The 20,631-nt window shown below is 37.5% G+C and overlaps 1 protein-coding gene across 1 annotated transcript in view; it reads right to left on the bottom strand.

Moving 5' to 3' along the window:
- The window catches only part of CSMD1 (CUB and Sushi multiple domains 1), a 909,441-nt gene that overhangs the window by 254,068 nt on the left and 634,742 nt on the right, over positions 1 to 20,631 (bottom strand). Inside the window, exons 14-19 of the mRNA XM_044419148.1 lie at positions 19,093 to 19,275; positions 16,308 to 16,634; positions 12,887 to 13,081; positions 8,805 to 8,943; positions 7,135 to 7,322; positions 3,447 to 3,635 (exon numbers count right to left, since the gene is read on the bottom strand). Coding sequence (XP_044275083.1) covers positions 3,447 to 3,635; positions 7,135 to 7,322; positions 8,805 to 8,943; positions 12,887 to 13,081; positions 16,308 to 16,634; positions 19,093 to 19,275 — 1,221 coding nt within the window. The remainder of the gene's footprint in view (positions 1 to 3,446; positions 3,636 to 7,134; positions 7,323 to 8,804; positions 8,944 to 12,886; positions 13,082 to 16,307; positions 16,635 to 19,092; positions 19,276 to 20,631) is intronic.

Raw genomic sequence — 20,631 nt, 5'->3', positions numbered from 1 at the left:
AGGACTATGGCTGGTTCAACTGAATTCTTTTCAAAAGACAAAAAGTTAGTATTTGTCCCTGCCAATGTACTAATTCTTAACATGTGTTATTGTGACAGGAATAAAATGTTCTATGGCACAGGACTTAATATTTTTCAGGTAATAAAATGGGTCAAAAGAACATAGCTCTACTTTGCATTGACACATATATTCTGTATGTCAATATTTTTTTCTATTTGGCAAAGTGGTTGAAAATTAGTCTTTATGGCTAAGGTCTTACTTTTTGTTCTATCTTTATATTTTTATTTATTAATATTATAACATGCCTTTTCTTGTATTCTTATATTTTAAATATTTAACATTTAGCGCTAATAAATCTTGCCATCCTTTCAGCTTTAGATTGATAGGACTAATCTAGCATCAATAATTATAATGGTAAAAATACACAATAAAATTCTCAGATTTAGCATGCACTCCATCCACACCTTGAACTTTGATCCTGTACCAGAAAATGGCAGGGATTATTTAGCAATGATTGCTTTAAAAATACTGCATGTATGTTAGAACACTAAAACGTAAGAAAAGCCATGCTGGATCAGACCAAAGGTCCATCTAATCCAGCATGGTACACATGGTGGCAAACCAACTGCCTGCAGGATCCCTCAAGCAGGATGGATGCAAGACCTCCTCCTGCCCAGCTCCTCTACAACTGGTGTACGCAGGCGTGCTGCCTCTTCTAGAGGAGGAGGCACACAGCCCACAAGGGTAGAACATGACCCATGAGGCTATGTAGATACATACATTTCTCCCTCACTCCCCCCATCCCATTCTCCTCCCCTCTTTCTACCAAATCCTTAGACGAGGGGTGAGAAGGGGGGCGGTCATCTCTCAGTGCTGCAGTCCACTATTCAGGCTACTGTCAGAGCTGGACAATGCAGATAAGGGTTGTAAATGAGGTATGCTGCCAGCTTCTTCCGTTTAATCTTTGATGAGGACACACATTGAAACTCTGCACATCCACGTTGGGCTGGGAGAAGGCTTCATCATGACCAAGAGAAAGAAATAGCACTATCTTGTTTTTTGTCCACCCTTCTTACTATGCGTGCTGTACGTTTTTAGCTATATGCATTTTGTAGAAGCATGGTATTTAAACCAAATGTCCTAAATCACTTGTCCTCATAATGAGTACAACAGTCGTTTTCAGAATAGATATAAAAAGCATTATAAAATGAAACACTGTAATCCTATGAGTCATAAATTTAGTGGAAGAAAAATGCATTGCATCAATAAAACTACCTCAAGAACTATGTAACAATTTAATTTGGCTCTCTGAAAAACATAAACTCAAGCAAAAACTTTATGCTCCTTTTGATTGAAATCTGTGTACCTTGAGCATTGTGAAAGCTGCAATTTTCGGGAATTCTTAAAAGAATTACTCTTAGTCAGTCTCATCATATTCATTATAGATTGAATCATATTCTTTCAAAATATGTATTTTTCAATATTCAACCAGTAAGTATGAGAAAGTATTTTAGAAACTAATTTCACAGTGAATGTTCTGAACATTTCTTGTTCCTTTAATATGGTGGCAGAGTGACATTAAATCTGTCAAACTGTGCCTGCTGTCAACAGAATGGACTCCTCTATTTGCCCACCCTTCCCCACTGGCCTGCTTTGGAGGATTGAGAGAAACTCTGGAGCAAGTTTGATGAGGGCAGTACAAGGAATGACCAAGTTTGCTGACAAGGTTGAAGCACCACTGGGAGCTCAGTTTTTCTTGCTCCCATTCTTATTTGTGACCTGTTTTTCTTTTTGTGTGAATGGGGAAACTGTTCTTTTTTTCTCCATTGACTGAAGTGTTAAAATGCATTTTATTTTTTTAAAGTGTATTATAAAATGCAAATTAAAAATAATTTTGAACATAATCACAATTTTGGGAATATTCAAACCCTTTTGGGAAAAAAAATGCTCCTTTGGGGTTGTGAATTGAACAAACAAGAATTCCCTGCAATTAATGGAATAAATTTCTCATAAATTCTTAAGAGTAAGTGGAAGTCATGGTATACATATGGAAAATCACCTATGCAATGTTGAATAGACCCCACAGAGTACAGAATCTCAGCAGCATGCTGCCCATTCGATTGTCAGAATGGTAAGGCAAATGACAGGAGACAATGGTTTCCCCTCATAAAAGTCAGGACGCTTAAAGGACCTAAGGTCTTATGATACCTATACAGAGCTGCACATGTCTAGTACAAAGGTTAATTCTCCTCTGGTGTTAAAAGTGAAAAAAGAAAACTACACACTGATAGGAAAAGAGAAGGCAGAGGTCCTGATGGGAAGGAGCAGAATTTCAGCAAGGAGAACTGTGAATAATTTCATTTTTTCTATACCTTCCTCCTTCTTGCTATGTGCCATCAAGTCATCTGCAACTCATGGCAGCCATCCAAACTGTCCTATCCATAACATCCCAGCTAAATTCTTCCAAATTAAAATCTGCAACTTCCCTAATGCAGTGAATTCATCTCAGATTTTATCTTCCTTTTTTTCTTCTGCCTTCAACCCTCCCTAGCTTCATTGTCTTCTCCAGGGAATTTTACCTTCTCATGATGTGCCCAAAGCTGATGTGCCTCAGTTTTGACATTAGTGCTTCTAAGGAAAGTTCTGGCTTGATTTGATCTAGAACCCAGTTGTTGTCTTTCTGCTGGACCAGGATATTTGGAACGGTTTCAGCACCATGTTTCAAATGCATCAATTTTCTTCGTGTCAGTTCTCTTCAATGTCAAGCTTTCACACCCATACATAGTAGTGGGGATTACAATCATGTAACTGATCTTGGCCTTGATTTCCAGTGAAATGTCCCTAAACTTGATAAACTTTCCTAGTTTCTTTATTGCTCCCCTTCCAAGTCTCAATATTCTTCGAATTTCTTCGCTCCTATCTCCATTTGAATGGGTGACTAAACCAAGGTATGTAAAATCTTTTACAATTTCAATTTCTTCATTGTTAACAGTACAATTCTATAATTCTTCTGCAGCCATAATTTCTGTTTCTTAATATTCATCTGCAGTCCAGCTTTTGCACTTGTTTCTTTCACATTCATTAGGAGTCAATTCAGTTCACTGCTTTTTGCCAGGAATATGGGATCATCTGCATATCTTAAATGAGTGATTTTTTCCGCCAATTTTCATTGTGTCTTTTGATTCTAATCCAGCTTTCTGTATGATATGTTCCACATACAGATTGAACAGATAGCTGAAATACATCTTTGTCTGATACCTTTGCCTATGGGAAACCATTCTGTTTCTCCATTCTCTGTTCTAACATTAGCTTCTTGGCCATTATGCAGGTCCCTGCCTTCCTCTACTTATCCAGAATACATGAAAAGAGAGGGGTGGCAGTGTCACATCTGCTCCAATAATGTATTTGGCTATGCTTTTATGAGAACTATAGCATATAGTACATACCATCGCAACTAGGTAGTGCATGATTCCATTGATGGTTTTGTTCGCATACAAGTGGTTCATCATCACTGAGAGTATAACCAGGATCACAACTAAATGTTACTGTGGATCGGATACTGAAATTATTACCATGCCGATGGCCATTCACAGGAATTCCTGGATCAAGGCAGGAATCTGATTCCAGTGTAACACCTGGGCAGAAGAAAGTGAAGTATTACAAAACCAGTTGAAAAGAACAAATATAATTGATCTGATAACTCAGAATAAAACACTTAGAGCATTTCTACTCAAGGCTTTAAGAGATGAAAATCTACTTTCTATATCTACTTTCAGTTTTGTCACAGAATAGAACTGAGCAGTACACAAGGAGCATTTCCTTTCCTGCTTTTCTGCTCCATAACCCCTCAGTGTCAATGTAGTAGAGGCATAACACAAGTGCAAGAACAAAAAAGCAAGTTTCTTTTGCTTTCACAATTAAATACCATATTTTCCAGGTTCAACAACACCTGAAAGTGTTATTTAAACAGAACAGTGGAATGCAAGGTCACAGCGTCATCTAAACTAGGGAATGGGTTGCTGGGAGAGATATCAGATATCACAGATTGCTACCGTTCAGAGAGAGTTCAAGACATGCCTCTTCCAACACAACCTTCCCAGATTAGTTCCCAGTTTTATTTTATTAGTTTTATTTAATATGTCTGTTTTTAGTTGAAAATTTAACTACTGGTGTTTTTCATTTCCTGTAAACTGCCCAGAGCTTATGGGAATGGTGTGGTATATAAATATCAAAATAAATACAAATAAAGAGCCCATAAACAACTGTGAGTAGGGAATAATGAATGCAAAAGAAACACCTTATATAGAAACACTTTTATTTCACTGAAAGTTTTCTTTTTTCCTTTTATTTTTTGAGGTGTAGGGAGATTTTATGGAAAAAAGGAGATAACAAGTAATATACTTTTCCTAATGTTATTTCCACAATCACTACTTCAGAAAGAGGGATGGAGAAATGCAATACAGACAAAATAGTACATCAAATAAATGTCATGATAATTTATTTTTCACTTTTTATTCCATGAACTGTTATTCTAGGTGGTTGTATTTTGTCTTCTACATGAATAATATTAATGAAGGTGGCTCCTTCCATGGTATAACCCCCACTCTGTCACTTTCTTTCCTTCCTTTCTTCCCAGCTGGTTCTAAGCAGATTTCAGTGTCAGCCGAAATTTTAGAGCTTGTATCTGGTCTTCTTAGAGATATTTTAAAATATACTCTGTGATCTTGAGCATGTTAATTAGTATTACATATGTCCAGTAATATGTTCCATCAAGTCAAATAAAGAAATAGTATTCTCTGAACTGCAAATGAATGAGAACTGGGACTGCTAAAGCTAAACTGTGTTTCCTCTGGAAACATTCCATTCCGGAGCAATCTAAATCATTGCTGTAAACTGCCCAGACAGCTTTGGCTACTGGATGGTATGGAAGTTAACAAGCAAACAAGTTCCCAAGGGTTAATCTGAATCTCTCCTACCAGTCATGTATTATGGACTGGCAGGTGACATAAAAATAAGATAATTCAAGCCATGGTGGGCAGTCACAATCCTGACTGACAGGATTACAGATCTTAAGGTAGACCTTTTCCATTTATCCAGGCTAACCTAGTCAATGAAGCAGATCTTTTTCGGGAACTCCCTAGCTTTCTCCATGATTCAGCATATGTTGGCAATATGATCTCTAGTTCCTCTGCCTCTTCGAAATCCTTCCTGTACTTCTGGTAGTTCTCGGTCCACATACTGCTGGAGCCTAGCTTGTAGGATTTTGAGCATAACTTTACTAGCATGTGAAATGAGAGCAATGGTGTGGTAGTTTGAACATTCTTTGGCATTGCCCTTCTTTGGGATCGGAATGTAAACTGACCTTTTCCAATCTTGTGGCCACTGTTGAGTTTTCCAAGTTTGCTGGCATACTGAGTGCATCGTCTTTTAAGATTTTGAATAGCTCAGCTGGAATACTGTCACCTCCACTAGCTTTGTTGTTGCTCAGACTTCCTAAGGCTCATTTGACTTCACATTCCAGGATGTCTGGCTCGAGGTCAGTAACCACCCCATCGTGGTTATCAGGAACGTTAAGCTCTTTCTTGTATAGTTCTTCTGTGTAATCTTGCCATCTCTTTTTAATCTCTTCTGCCTCTGTTAGGTCCCTGCCATTTTGGTCCTTTATCATGCCCCTCTTTGCATGAAACATTCCCTTCATATCTCCAATTTTCTTGAAGAGATCTCTGGTCCTCCCTATTCTATTGGTTTCTTCTACTTCTTTGCACTGTTCATTTAAGAAGGCATTCTTATCTCTTCTAGCTATTCTCTGGAATTCTGCATTCAATTCGGTGTATCTTTCTCTTTCTCCCTTGCCTTTCACTTCCCTTCTTTCCTCGGCTATTTGTAAAGCTTCCTCAGACAGCCATTTTGCTTTCTTGCATTTCTTTTTCTTTGGGATGGTTTTGGTTGCTACCTCTTGTACAATGTTGTAAGCCTCTGTCCATAGTTCTTCAGATTTAAGGAATTAGATGTGATAGACAGGGTGCCTGGTCTATCAGATCTAATTCCTAAAATCTATTTGTCACCTCTACTGTACATTCATCAGGGATATGATTGAGCTTATACCCGAGTGGCCTAGTACTTTTCCCTACTTTCTTCCATTTAAGTCTAAATTTTGCAACACGAAGCTCATGATCTGAGCCACAGTCAGCTCCTGGTCTAGTTTTTCCTGACTGTATAAAGCTTCTCCATCTTTGGCTGCAGAGCACATAGTCAATCTGATTTCTGTGTTGACCATCTGGTGATGTCCATGTGTAGAGTCGTCTCTTAGGTTGTTGGAAAAGAGTGTTTGCTATGACCATCATATTCTCTTGACAAAATTCTACCAGCAGCTGGTGTTACATGACCTATAAAACACACATTAGGAATAGGTCTTGCTGCTACATATTGCACTAAGTTTCTGGATCCTCTTGATGGACAGCCCCATGTACAGCACACAGCATCCATCAAAATGTGAGATGTTTACAGCATGGATCAGTATAACCAGATCCACATTCCCCAGGGAAGGATGCAATTCGTGTGTTAAATATAGCAGAACAAAGGGATTCCTGGAGCAACAGCACCTGTCTATCCAGGAACAACACTTGATCCAAAAAAACCTGGAAGCTGCATACAGGATCCTTCAAAAGAAGTTCTATCTAATCCATAATTGACTGTGTACTTGGTGAACTGATCAACAGAAGAACTTCCATTCTGGGTGGATTGAGCTTTAGTTCACCCACATCAGTCCTTCACTACATCAAGAAGTTGGTTCAGGCTTCTGCAGCCAGCTTAGCATCAGGATGACCCAAGCCATCCTGACATCCAAGCCCAAAACACCCCTAAAATGGGTTCCTCTGGTGAATTTCTGTATATTCACATTAGGAATAGGTCTACAGAGCTTGGGAGTCTCTGGTGACGAAAAGAATAATCAAGAAAAAATATAGTTTACAATTACTAGTTCCTACATCCAACAAATGCCTTATAGTCATTATGTTGTTTTTTCCCCAGAGATCTCCAGGGCACCATGCTATAAATATCACATTACCCATAAAACTAATATTCAGTTATTACATTATTTTAACTGAGGAAAAGCAAACAAACAAACAAACTTACTCTCATAATGAATTAGGAAGCCAACACTTGACCGGCTATTATCTGTAGTAAACAGCAGATACATATAATTGCCAGTACTAATAAGGAATTGTGGAGCTTGGGTACCATGGTATTCCCCAATTAATGGTGATGAACTAGTTGGCCCATCTCTGACTTCCAATGTATCATAATTGACTTCTGTTTGGAATCTGTAAAAAACAACAAATTGCATTAGTGGCTACATTAGAGGGGTTGTTTCAAAAGAACAATAATCTTTGCTTAGGTGTATTTGTGGAATTTCTGATGGTAATATAGTCCTGAATGTGAGTATCACTTGGCCCATTAATGCTTCCTCCATTTCTTCTTGGGGACTATGGTTTATGGTGCAGTAAAATGGCACAATCCATAATAGCTGGTAAAATCAAGTTTCATGGAAGCAGCAAGGACAGGTCTCAAAAGACCTTAGAAGGCTTCTGCCAGAATAGACAAAACAAAAATGGGGCAGATGGGTCAATGCTCTGATCCAGCAGCTTCAAACATCCAATCATTGATATACAAGGGAGTGGTCTGAACTCAGTCTTGGATCTTCTGTTTACAGCTGGGGGATCAACAGAGCTGGCAGTCCTGGAGATTCACCAACATGATGGTGCTATTCAGTAGGAAGCAACTTCATACTGTACAATTTAGAAGGAAGAAGGTAGAGTTGTTGTGCTATTGAAATGTTGTCAGAAGGGCTCCTTAGGTGTTGCTTTGTCTTATTTTGCCTAAGCTTGTATTTCTTTGTGTTAGTACTTCAATAGTCTCAAGGCCTCAACTCAGTCTTTTCCAACCTGTTGCCCTTCAGAACTTTTGAAGTTCAATGCCTATCAGGATCAACTGCAAGAGGACACCGAGCTGGAGATGACTGCCTTAATTCCTAAAGATAGAAAGCCATCATGATACAGAAAGCAGATTAAGAGTAGCAAGATGGGTGAAGAATCACTATAATACTTTCAAATTTACACAAGAGGTCATTGGTAAATGTGGTGCTAGAAGAACTGTGGTCCTTTTGTCTCTGTTCTAATCTAGTTCACCCTCCCTTGGGAAATCGTGCTTCTCAGCTTAATAACTTTAGATTCAAGCAAGATCGACTGAGCATGAAATTGTTCTCCAAGGGTTATTTCTGCATCAAATACACTCAATTCCACAGTTTTGTGGCTTGATAGAATTTTGACTGATGTGCAACACAATCTAATTGTCCCTAAGTATTTGTAGATGCATCTGAAAAATATGAACCTTTTTACCACAAACCTGTTCTCACTCCTGTTTACAAATACATCATTGAAAGCACTCACGTAGAAAGAAAATGCTCTCACTGTGTGAGACTGCTAACCTTTTGGACCAGATGAGGGGAAAAGATTTGTGCTGTTAGAGGAGTGAGATATTCTATAACTTGACTATGGAACTGATTAACTTGGTCTCAAAGGAAGATGGATAGCAGCAAATGACATATGTTCAGATCTAAGACAGAAAAGCAAGTGTTTTACAGACATCTTAGAAAAAAGGAGATAATTATCTTCTGCTGGACTAAGGGGACACAACGATGTCATCCTTGCTATTAAAGATGACTTGAAAACAATAATAAACCAAATACATTAAAACAAACAAATTTGTGAAAGATCTCAGTGTCTGAGTGTTATGCAGCTACTCACTTATCAAAGATGATCTTAATGGAGTGCCCTTGTCTTGCTTCAATTACCCATTCACAGTTTAATGAATCTTTGTAGTATCCTGGCCACCCTGGTGGCAAGATAACTCCACTAGATGCTGTCAGGTGGCCTCCACATGGTGCTGGAACACAAAGACGCACATACCCTTGAAATGTATCCTTAAAAAGATCCAATTCATAGTCCATTAAAATGAGTGTGCATTAGAATATTTTATATTTACTAATATAAACAGTCCCATAGATGGCAAATCAGCTTCCTGCCTTGCCTTGTTCACTCTCAGCTTCAGTATTACATCTTGGCACAGCCAGAAAATGAAGACTATCCCCCACTATTTGTGACATTAGCTGCTTTAAAAACTTAATTCCATAACTGCTTTCATGTTTACTTATGCTTGCAGAGGGCTTCATATAGCAGGTGAGATGTTATGTGTGGCAAATTAATATGGTCCACTGTACTATTCTAAGCCACTGGCTTACTGCATGCAGGGAGGAGAGAATGAATAAATAAGGGGCCAAAGCTTATTGCTGGTTTTGATTTCACACTTGAGATCAGTCAAACAATTACAGAAGCATCTACATAATGGATATAAAGTTCATAGACATTCTTGTTCCCCCAACCACAGGTTCCTCTGTATACTAATATTTCCTATCTGTACAACTCCTTTACAGTTTAATTTTGCAATCCTATAAGCACTTATCTGACATTAAGTCCCATCAATCACAATGGGGCTTCTCTATAGACATATACAGGACAGCACCCATCTTTGTACTTACTCTATGTCACAGTTTACAATAGCCTTCCCCAAGATGATGCCTGCAAATGTCTTGCACTATGAGGCCTACTATTTCTTCTAATTGGGCCTGTTGACTGCAACTGCTAAGCATTGTAGTCCAAAACATCTGCAAAGTACCACATTGGAGAAAGTTGGCTTATAGGAATCTAGAGTCCTTTAATGTATCTTACTAACTGCCCTTCCGTCCGTCCGTCCTTCCTTCCTTCCTTCCTTCCTTCCTTCCTTCCTTCCTTTTTCCAACAGAATCATTCAGCATTCTTTAATTCAGATCCCTTCCAGAAGTTTTTGTATAACACTTTGACAGTAATCTCTGCAATCTCTGGCAGTACTGGCTAGGACTTACAGAACTCCAACGCATTCAGAGTGCCCCAGCTTAACATAGCCTGATAAAGTGATCATGATACCTCAAAGACATATTTTCCTGAATAATGTTTCAATTTTAACTTTTTTTTATACAGATTGTCCTTAACATATAATTCCTTAGACAAAGTAGTAAGACACCTACCATCTATGTTATACCTAGGAAGATAATTTCAGCTAATTTCTTACTAGAATTTACTGCAATATAGGATGAAAATCTGTATGTTTCTGCACCTGTGATGTGATTTGCAGAACAAAAAACTGCAAAACAAAAAATCTTTAAAAATTAGCACCAAAGTGCTTTAAGTGATGGGATAAAATAGTGCTCATTTCAAAAATTTGCACAACTGATACGTATACTTAGAAAAGAAATTCCACCAAAAACGCACAATTGTTATTTTTGCTACAAAAAAGAAAAAGAAAACATATGGATCCAACTAAGAATGCGATTCAAGGTGGAATTCAGAGCTCAGGTTTTGCTGATTCAAATATCTTAATGATAACCAATGATTAACTCTCCAGATGACATGACAAACACCCTTAAAATAACAACATGATAAACCACCATGGCTTAGCACAGATATTGGTGGCCTGCGGACCACAGGGCGTCTTGTTCACCTTTCCCTTCCACGTAGAGTTAATCAGCTTAGGGTTTCCTAACTGCTAACGCAGCAAAGAAACTGCAACCTGGATCAGGACTGCTGGTGGGAGAGAACCTTTATGCTTCCCAACTGATAATCCCATCCTCTGATTTGGAGATCAAGGTGAGGAGATGTAAACTTTCCAATTCCTGCACACAGATATGTGACTAGCTGAAGGAAGGAGTGTGCATGTGTGTGTCTTAAGGCAGGGGTACATTTATTTTCATGCACATGTGTGGCCCCACTCTATTTGGGCTTGGGACCAAAACACTTCTAAGCAGGCATGCTGGCTAGCCTTAGATATCTTAAAGCATAAAGTACAATTCCTTGTGCTTCCTGAGCCCTGAATCAAGTGTCAGGGAGGAGGAGGGTAGAACAGCACACTTTGTTTTTAAATTTTATTTTATGTAAATAATACCATTAGTATAAAGGGTTTGTTTGATCATGTTATAATAGTTATTATTAAAGAGTCTCAGACAGTAGCTTTGGACATTTCATGGAAGCAGGGAAGAAAAACTGCATTTTTAAAATGTATTTCCTTTACTGAAGAGATACATTTTTCCTAGTTCTGGTTTCACTCAAGATGTACTTTCTGTGCTATGGCATCTATGTAACATTAAAAGCCACCCATAGTAAAGAATAATCATATAATTTTATCTCAACTATCCTGAGAAAATGGACATTGGATGTTGAAATCCCAATTGGCAGAAGAGATAGCAATGCCTGCCATGAAAAAGGAATCTTTCAAGCAATGCAAGCAATAAAATTTGGAAACAGGTACACCTAGATGAAATAAGACCATCTACTTGAAAATTAACATGAGTGTCATCTTGTTCCTGTTGAAATAAATGGAAAAAGTTCTCAAGCATGAGCAAGACCATGACGAAGTATTCCAGATAAATTATTTCAAATAATTCTGTTAGCCATAATTCTGAATTTGTTCAGCACTTTGGCTTCCAAGTATTTTTCAATGTTTTCAACGGAGAAATAAAAACTATTCTTACCAAAGTTTGAAGATATATGATGCCATATGATCAAATCTAATCACTACACCTATGTAAGGTAAAAGCTTTATATTTGATATTTATTCATTTATTACAATTATCTTTCATTCTGCTCTTGAATTTAGTAGCTTCCCAAATAGATTACATTGATTTGAAAACAAGGAGAGCAATAAAATATAACAGAACTATTTAAAATAAAATACAATAAATGGATCAGCATACAAAATAAAATAAAAGTACAGAAATCTACAGGTCTAAAATCTCTGGGAAAATATTATGTATGCATGGGTTCCTAAGAATCATATGGCAGTTTCCAATAGTGTCTGGCTGCTTGTACTAATGACATTGTGCTAACATAAACCACTTTGTTTTAATTTCGGTGCCAGGAAAGGATGTTTCTTTTCTTTGAATACTTCCAAAGACAGTCCTAAATAATTATTTATTTTTGAAAGTTGTTGTTCTGCTTACTTGGTGTAATTGTATTTTTTTAAAAAATTATGATTTTAATTGGTTTTATTGTTGTTTTTAGTATTTTACTGTAAGCTTACAGTATACAAATTCAAAAATAAACAAACAAACATAACTGGCAACCAGCACCACTTTTTCACATCTGCTGGTTTCATTGTACAAGTGTTGGTTTATGCTAGTGCAACGTCATTGAGATTAGTAGCCAGAGGCCATTGGATCCTTCTCTGTAGATGTCCATTACTACTATTGCCAAGGAGGTATACAATAAAATGCAGATAACATGCACACCCATTAAAGGAAAAGTAGCACAATAATTTGTTAAAGGCATCAGAAGCTAAACTATCTGGCACCAAAACAATAAGTAGCAAATATATCAGAAAGATAAAACTGCTTCAAAACACAATATAGTAGAAAGGTTCAGTCTCAAAAGGCCTGAGAGAATAAAAATGACTTTGTATTTGCATAATGATATGGATTAAGGACTTCTGATGACTCCCTCAGACCCAATGAAAGAAGAGCAGAGCCACATTCCATCAGCACACTCTAAATCTCCAGATGACATAATTCAGTGGTTGAAACTAAATGGCCCAATGGATAAGATGGAGTTCTACAAAACCAGAAAACAAAAAAAATGGATCCTACATGTATTAGAAAGATATCAAGGAGAGTGTGTGAAATGTCTCCCTAATAAAAGTATTAAATACTTGTTCCAGAATAGTTATATGGATGTAAATATTAACACTGTTAATATCCAAAGAAAACTTGCTTCCCCATTCAGTAGAAAGATCAAATACTTACCTTCACAACGTGGGACAGTTGAACTCCATACAACATTTCCATCCTGCAGGATACAAGTGATGGTTTCTGAGCCTTGAGTTTTTACAAAACCATCATCACAATGAAAAGAAACAGAACTTCCTAGAAGGAACCTGTCCCCAAACCGTCTTCCATTAATGGGAATTCCTGGATCATGACACTCATTCTGACCAAATGCTAGATTTTAGAAGAAAAGAAAGAGACAACCTAATTAATTGTTCATAAATATTTCTGGATGCGTGACTATAAAAATATTATATGCAGAGATTTTTAACAAGCCATTTTTTTTGCTGGAACAGGACTTGTCTCCATAATTCAAATGGAGTTTACATGTTTTTCTATAATTATTTTACTATCTGCAGTGAATGATAACGCACATGTATAAGCATATAGGTTTTGTTAGTGGTGATGTAGGCATCTGGACCAAACCAAATAGACTGAAAAAGAAGTATAATAATGATGTCAATTTCCTATTTCTATGGTTGAAGATGGATATGGAAAAAACGTAATCTCATCAAGCAACTGCATAATTAAATATTTATTTATTTCATTTTTATATGGGCCAATAGTCAAGGCAATCTGGGCAGTTAACAAAAGTTAAAAACACAAACATATAAAGCGAAATCAATTTCAAACACAATAGCAATTGCAACTGAATCAGCATAGAAGTATAGCAGTAGTACATAATAACATGGAATGTTCACAAATAAAGTTAAAATTAAATTGTTAAAATGCTGGGAGAATAAAAAGATATTCACCTAGCACCAAAAAGAAGACAAAGTTGGTGTGAAGGGCACATTTTTAGGAGCTCATTCCACAACCAGGGTGCCAAAACCTCCTGGTGGCAATCTGCCTCCCTTCCTTGGAAGGGGGTCCTGAAGAAGGACCCCAGAAAATGACCTCAGGGTCTAGACAGGTACATATGGGATGAGTCAGTCCTTCAGATAAACTGGCCCTAAGGTGTTTAGGGCTCTGAGAGTCAGAGTTGAGCCTGGACTTCAGCCAAAGGCCAGTGTAGCTGGAAGACTGGCATACTATGTTCAACTAGTCCCCATTAACAGTCTTGCTGTCCTGTTTAGGATCAGTTGAAGTTTCCAGACTGTTTTCAAAGGCAGTCCCACATACAGTGCATTGCAGTAAAGAGGTTACCAGAGGATGTTGCTAGGATCTCTCTGTTCAGATGGGGTCATACTTGCTATATCTGTTTAAGCTGATAAAAGTGTTCCATGGAACAGAGTCCACATGTGCCTCAATTGACAACTGTGGGTCCAGGAGCACCTTGTTCTTTTAGGGTAAGTGCAACCCCATTAAGAAAAGCTTGAATATCATCCTGCTGAATGTGCAGTTAACAGATGAAACACAGTCTGTTTAAGCCATGTAGGCTAGAATATATTTAAAACCTCTTACATTGGGTTTTTAGATACAGAAAAGGGTTAATAACACATGTAAATGCAATTATTTCTAGGAATCCCCAGCTACCAGCTACACCCAGTTTGTTTTCTGTGGTTACTATTGTGTGGATTTTCCCCCCAGTGTGCATCACTTTACACTCACAGTGAACTTCATTTGCTAATTTGATGCCCATTTGCCCAGTACAGAGCAATTCTTTTCAAGTTTTTCACATGTGTTTTAACCATCTAGACACCGCATTGATCATGCTTACTTCCAGATCATTTATGAGCAAGCTGAAAGCTATTGTTCCCAATACAAGGTATCTGTGGGACCTTACTGTTTACATTCCTCCTTTGCGAAGTCTACTATTTTTTCCTACTTGTGCTATAGCTACTAAGTTTGTTCAGGAGTCTGGGCTTTTGTTCAAAAGCCCTTCAGCACTCCAAATAAGCCATGTCTACTCCCTCTTGTCCACATTTATCGATTCTCTCAAAGATCTCTAAAAGGTTAGCGAAACAGAATTTACATTTGGGAAATTAATGTATATAACTTCTCACTAGGGCTTGTCCTCCTATATGTTGGCAAATATTGTTAACAATGCTTTCAGCCACCTTATCTGGCACGGGCATTAATCAAACAGGCATGTAATTTCCAGAATCCATCCTGAAATCCTTGTTAAAACTTGGTGTTACACTGGCCCATTCACCACTCCTCTAGTATAGAGGCTTGATCTTAGTGGCATGTTTCATATTTATGTTAGAAGATCAGCAATTTTACACTTGACTTCTTTCATAACTCTAGAATGGATACCATCTGGGCCTGGTGATTTTACTAGCTTTCAATTTTTCAATAACACGTTGAAATGGATCTTTTGACACCATGATTGGCCTGCTCCTAGACTCCTTTCTGAAAACATCAGTTCAGGCATAGGTATCTGTCTTACATCTTCTGCTGTGAAGACAGGTGGAAAGAATTCATTCAGCTTCTTCGTAATCTTCTTATCCTCTTTTAGATGCCCTTTAGTTCCATTGTCATTCAATGCTCCAATTGCTTCTCTACCTGGTTTCCTGCTTCTGATATGTTTAAATAATTAAATCTTGATGTTGTGATAAGTATTTTAAAATGTGGAATTGTCTGTTTGCATTTCTTTTTTAAACTTAGTAGTTTTGGTCTACTCATTTGACCAAGGCTTCAATTTTCTGAAGGAAACCTTCTATTCTCTCATACTTTCCTTGAAATTACTTACTAACCATGCTGATGACGTCTTGGACTTGGTTTTTTCCTAACCTGTAGTGTGTATTCTAGATGAGCTTCCATTCATGTGGTTTAGAGTAACTTCCAAGCATTTTGAAGGTATTTAAACTTCTTGACTCTCCCTTTCAACTTCTGTTTTACAAGTTACATCATATTAGGGAAGTTGCTCTTTTGATGTCAAATGTAACTTTGGAAATTTCCCACTTAAATATATATTAAACCAGATAGCTTCGTGGTCACAGTTTCTAACTTGTTCAAAGTTCACCTTTCACATTAGATGACATTACTTGGAATTAAAGTTTAGGCCACTTCCCTTCTGTTCAGTTCCATAACCAACTTTTCTTAATGTCATTTAGGACATTAAGAAACTTTGTCAGAGTTTCAGCATTCATTCAGCATACATTCAGCAAGTCAGTGTAATTTCAGTCACCCATTATTACAAGCCCACCATAGGAACACCTTTTACATGGCATTCATTCCCATCCTGGCATATGTATATTCTGCATGGCTCTTATGTATCTTTAACTGGTTATCATTTGTCATCATATCCTCATGGTCTATTGCCATTTTTCCCCCTGGGATAATGAGAAGTATTCATTTCTTCAGCAACAAGAGATGATTCAATCCAAGTAGATGCTTCCCAGCTTTCAATTCCTTTTGACTTCAGGGTGCATTAAACAAGTACTTTGGTTTTCCAAAACTAAAAATTTAACTGTGCCCATTATGTTTAGTATATAACTATAAAATGAGAACTTACTAGTATAGGTTATATTGAAACCTCTTCCAGTAGTAGAATGGTCTGACTGAAATTCAAGACGTACTATGTGACCATTGCTAGCAATTTGAGAAGGTACATCATTGCCAGAAAAAGTACCAAGAGCTGGTAAATCAGAAATTCCATCATCCTTCACCGTCAGATAATCAAACTGAGGCTCTACATCAAAGTCATTGAAAATAAGATGTATTCTGCTTCCTGGTTCTGAAATAATCAGCCATACACAATTCATGTTGTTTCCATACTCCTCAGGGTAGTTTGGTGAAAGAATAATTCCTGAAGGTGTTGTGAAGTTGAAGAAACATGAGACTATAAAAAGGGAAAATGAAACACTTTGAACAATGCATATGATGTAAACATAGAATTATCTATTAAAAGAACTGTAAAGGTTTATGTCCACAGTAGCTTTTGCAAAATACTTAAGTTTAGAGCAAAGTATTTTAGTATAATGAAATGTTTTCAGCTTTTTTTGAGGAGGCACTCCTGCAAGAATCACACACTATCTGAAAAACAAAGTAAGCAATTGTGGCACTTCTAGCTTCTTTTGATACAAAGCTATTTGTGAAATCTCTTCCACTCAACAGTAATGCAGGCTATTTCATCAGAGGAAGCACCAATTTCTCTTTTGCAGAAATTTTTCAAGAGTTGCTAAAACAGGTTGCTAACACTAAAATAGGGAATGGATATAATCACTATAGATTCTTTTTAAGTGTGTCCCTCTGCTGACATAAGGCTCTTTGGTCCGGTAGTGACTTCCATCATCATTGTGAAGAAGGAAGTGGTTTTTCCCAATGTTTCCTCACCCTGCCAAATCCATTAAAGGGAGTTGGAAGACTCTTTAGAAGGATAAGTGTCTATGGAGTTACATTCCGCTATTCATATCCTTGAAAAAGATAAAATGTTCAATCAGAGAGCATGGATTTGGCATCACTGATCCTTCCTTATATCATCAGGCCCATCTGTTAACTTGCAGTAGATTTTGGTCTTTTCCACTTAGTTTAAATTTGTCTCCCTGGTCACTTTTGCAATCTACATTCCTAGATCTTCTTCCTAGGTAGATTGCATTGGACTGTTACACTAAAACAGATAATGGTCCCCTATAGGTGTGGCAACCAGAGAGCTATGGCAGTTATTTTCATCTTCCTGTATTTTCACATACAGAATTAACTTTATGGGGAAATCTGGATTTTAAGACTGGCAACAAAAAATTTGTTTGGCAGATTTGGATGGACAGGTGGATCTTTACTGATCTGTCCTGACAATATTCCATTTTCTGCTTTGCATGCTAAATATAAATTGCCAGCTATGTGTATAAATATTTTTATTGGTAAATAAATAATACACAGGGCATCAAGCAAGAATGAAACAATTCACTGGAATACAATGGAGTGTTTCATTTCTTTCAGAAGGGGTTATGGATCTTAGGCTATACTTAATTCAGCAAAAACTTATTTTTGAATGTACTGAACACCACTTCCACAAGGGTTTGATTAAAACAGCCAATTGCTGGAGGTATAACACTGCTATTGCTTATTTTCTTCATATATTTTGGCAATCCCCAGTGGAAGCTTCCTTCTGTAGGAAAATTATATTTTGAATATATCTTGTGATGGAAAGTTTTAGGATGCTGTGTTTTACTTAATTTTTTCTTTTTTCACATTTTATTGTTAAACATCCCGAGAGTTTGGTAATGGGATGGTCTACAAAGGGTTTAAATTAATTAATTAATTGATTAAGTTCTTTAATAGTAAGGAATATTTGAATTACCTCTCCCATCTCTTGGAATTAAATGTAAGGTCCGTGTAAATGGATTTTCCATTCCCTTTTAACAACTAAAAGACTAGTATTATAACATTAGAAGATTAAATGGCCACCTGCCATAACACAATGGGTAGAGAATTTAATGACACTTTCAGTTTTGGAATGAGTAGTTTTTAGGCATAAACTACATATGGTTAAATGCACAGGTATTTTCAACTACCCCACTCTTGGTGGTTGGTTATTGCCTGCATAGCTATACATCGAGCTAACATGTTGATTCACCTTTGGTAAGCTGAAAAGGGACTGACCTGTAGTTCATTGGGTGACTACATGTGGAAGCAGAGCAGCAGGTTGGACTCCATGGCCTTATAGGCCTCTTTCAACTCTACTATTCTGTTTTGTTCTGTTTTATTCTAACAAAAGTTCAGCAGAGTAAAACCCAGTGGAGCTAAAGGAGAAAGGGAAATTGGCAAATGCCATTTCATTCCTCATTCCGCTAATGGAAGCATCTGCCAGATCAGAGGTATACCCTTGCATAGAACCCTATGAGCTGCAAGTAAAGTTCCGTATAAAGAATCAGCCTTATTTAGTGTTGAAGAGAGAAGACAGCCAATGAAACCTATCTGTGCACTGGCACCCAGATATCAAAGATATGGGTATTAAAAATGTACACGCTTTCACCTTAGGCAACTTCATTAAGATCATAAGCTCTTGGAAAATATTCACCTCTCTTTCTAACCTTCTAGATACATGCCTTTTAGGATATCTGTTTCCCTTTAGGCATATTTTAATTAATAAAATGTTACAATGTAACTAAGAGAACATATGAAAAAGGTAGAAGGAAGAGTGAAGTACTACTACTTCTATATCACTCAAGGACACATTCCAAGTGAAGGGGATACTTACAAGGATCGCTAACAGTGATAGTTTGCTGCATACTCTCCATCAATATTATGAAAAATAACATGTGGTCAATACATTGATAAGGTAACAAATCAGAACTTACAAACACAACTGGGTTTATTGCCAGACCACTGGTTATTCTGTTGGCACGTGATCATTCGCTCTCCCACCAGTTCAAATGCAGCTTGACATTCAAATGTAAGTGAATCTCCATGCAGAAAACTGTTACCAGTCCTTTTCCCATAAGATGGAATTCCAGGATCACCACAGCCACCTTTCTCTATTTCTGTATATTGGGAGAAAAACCTCAGAGAATCAGAATAGGCACTTGGGTTCCAAGCCACTTGTTTAATTGTATTGCTGTATATATTGCTGTATCCTAATGCTGAAAATAGTTTCCATTGCAAAGGACTATGCATGTGCTATCTTAAATTAAGCTTTAGGTTCCTGTAGGTATCCCACCACTAGCATCCATGTGCAGTGTAGATACAGATACTGTTTTCCACAGGCCTAAATCATTCTGCTGTGTTCCACATCTTGCTGTGTTTTATATTCCAAACAATCTTACAGTGCAAACCTATCACAAACAAGGGGATCATGAGTTAGTGGTGTGATGTGGCTGCCAAAAAGGCAAATGTTGTAAGCTGTCCTGGGATGTCTTGTAAAGGATGGGGTATAAATAATGTTAATAAATAACTGTATCCTGTCCTAGGTGCCATAGTTTAAGAGAGATAAAGATGAACTGAAATTTGTTCAGTAGAGGACAATGAATTTAGCCAGTAGCATGAACAAGTCCTGTGAGGAAAGGTTGAAAGCATGTTGTGTTCCTGGGGAACACATCTCTGGTGAAGAGATGATTGAAGGGGACATGATAACATTCTTCAACAAACTGAAGTGCCGCCACATAGCTGAGGGCAGAGTTGTGTTTTCAGCAGTCTCAGAGCTTCTCTGCACAAGGCATCTGCTGCATACTTGTGATTCTTTACTCACAAAAATTGCCAGGACTTTTGCATGATGTGAAAGCCCACATTTGGCAGCCATTTTTGCAGCTCTTTCTTAGAGTAAGGAATATCAGCTATTAACATTCAAACCAGAACAAAAATGTTGTGCAGAGCTGCAATTCCAGAACACTGCAGCTATAGTGTCATGCCACCTTATAGTTAATAGAATATATAGAAAGGCAGAGAAGAGCAAACCCAGCGTTGGGCAGAGAGCATGAAAAATGTCCAGTGAAATGTCCAGTTCTTCCAGTGAAAATGGAAGAACCCTCAATAAGACAGTGGGTTGAATTCCTCAAGTGGAAAAGTTCAGAGAGAGAAGAACCAGTTTCAGTGGGGTTAGGGTATATAAGGATAGACTGTAGTTGAGTATTAGGAGAAACATTTTAGCAATAACAGATAGACAATAGAAGCAATTACTGTGATGGGCTGAGGTGGGGATGTAATTAGCAAGTAAAATGAGCATTATAGGACTAGGTGGAATTTATTTGTGAGTTATTTATATACTATTCTGACTGAATTCACTGTGGGGATTGCATGGGATACCTTTTCCATGAAACTGCAGTCCTTCTGTCGCTGAAAATGGGATGCTGTGAGTTGTCCTGGGTTACCCATGTATGCATGCCTAAGCTGGGAATTGTAGC

This window comes from Varanus komodoensis, unplaced genomic scaffold, assembly GCF_004798865.1.
Source record: "Varanus komodoensis strain SLA01 unplaced genomic scaffold, ASM479886v1 scaffold10, whole genome shotgun sequence".
In the NCBI taxonomy this organism is placed as follows: Eukaryota; Metazoa; Chordata; class Lepidosauria; order Squamata; family Varanidae; genus Varanus; species Varanus komodoensis.
Note: the sequence above shows the minus strand (reverse complement) of the source record. Positions and strands in the feature narration are given on the sequence as shown.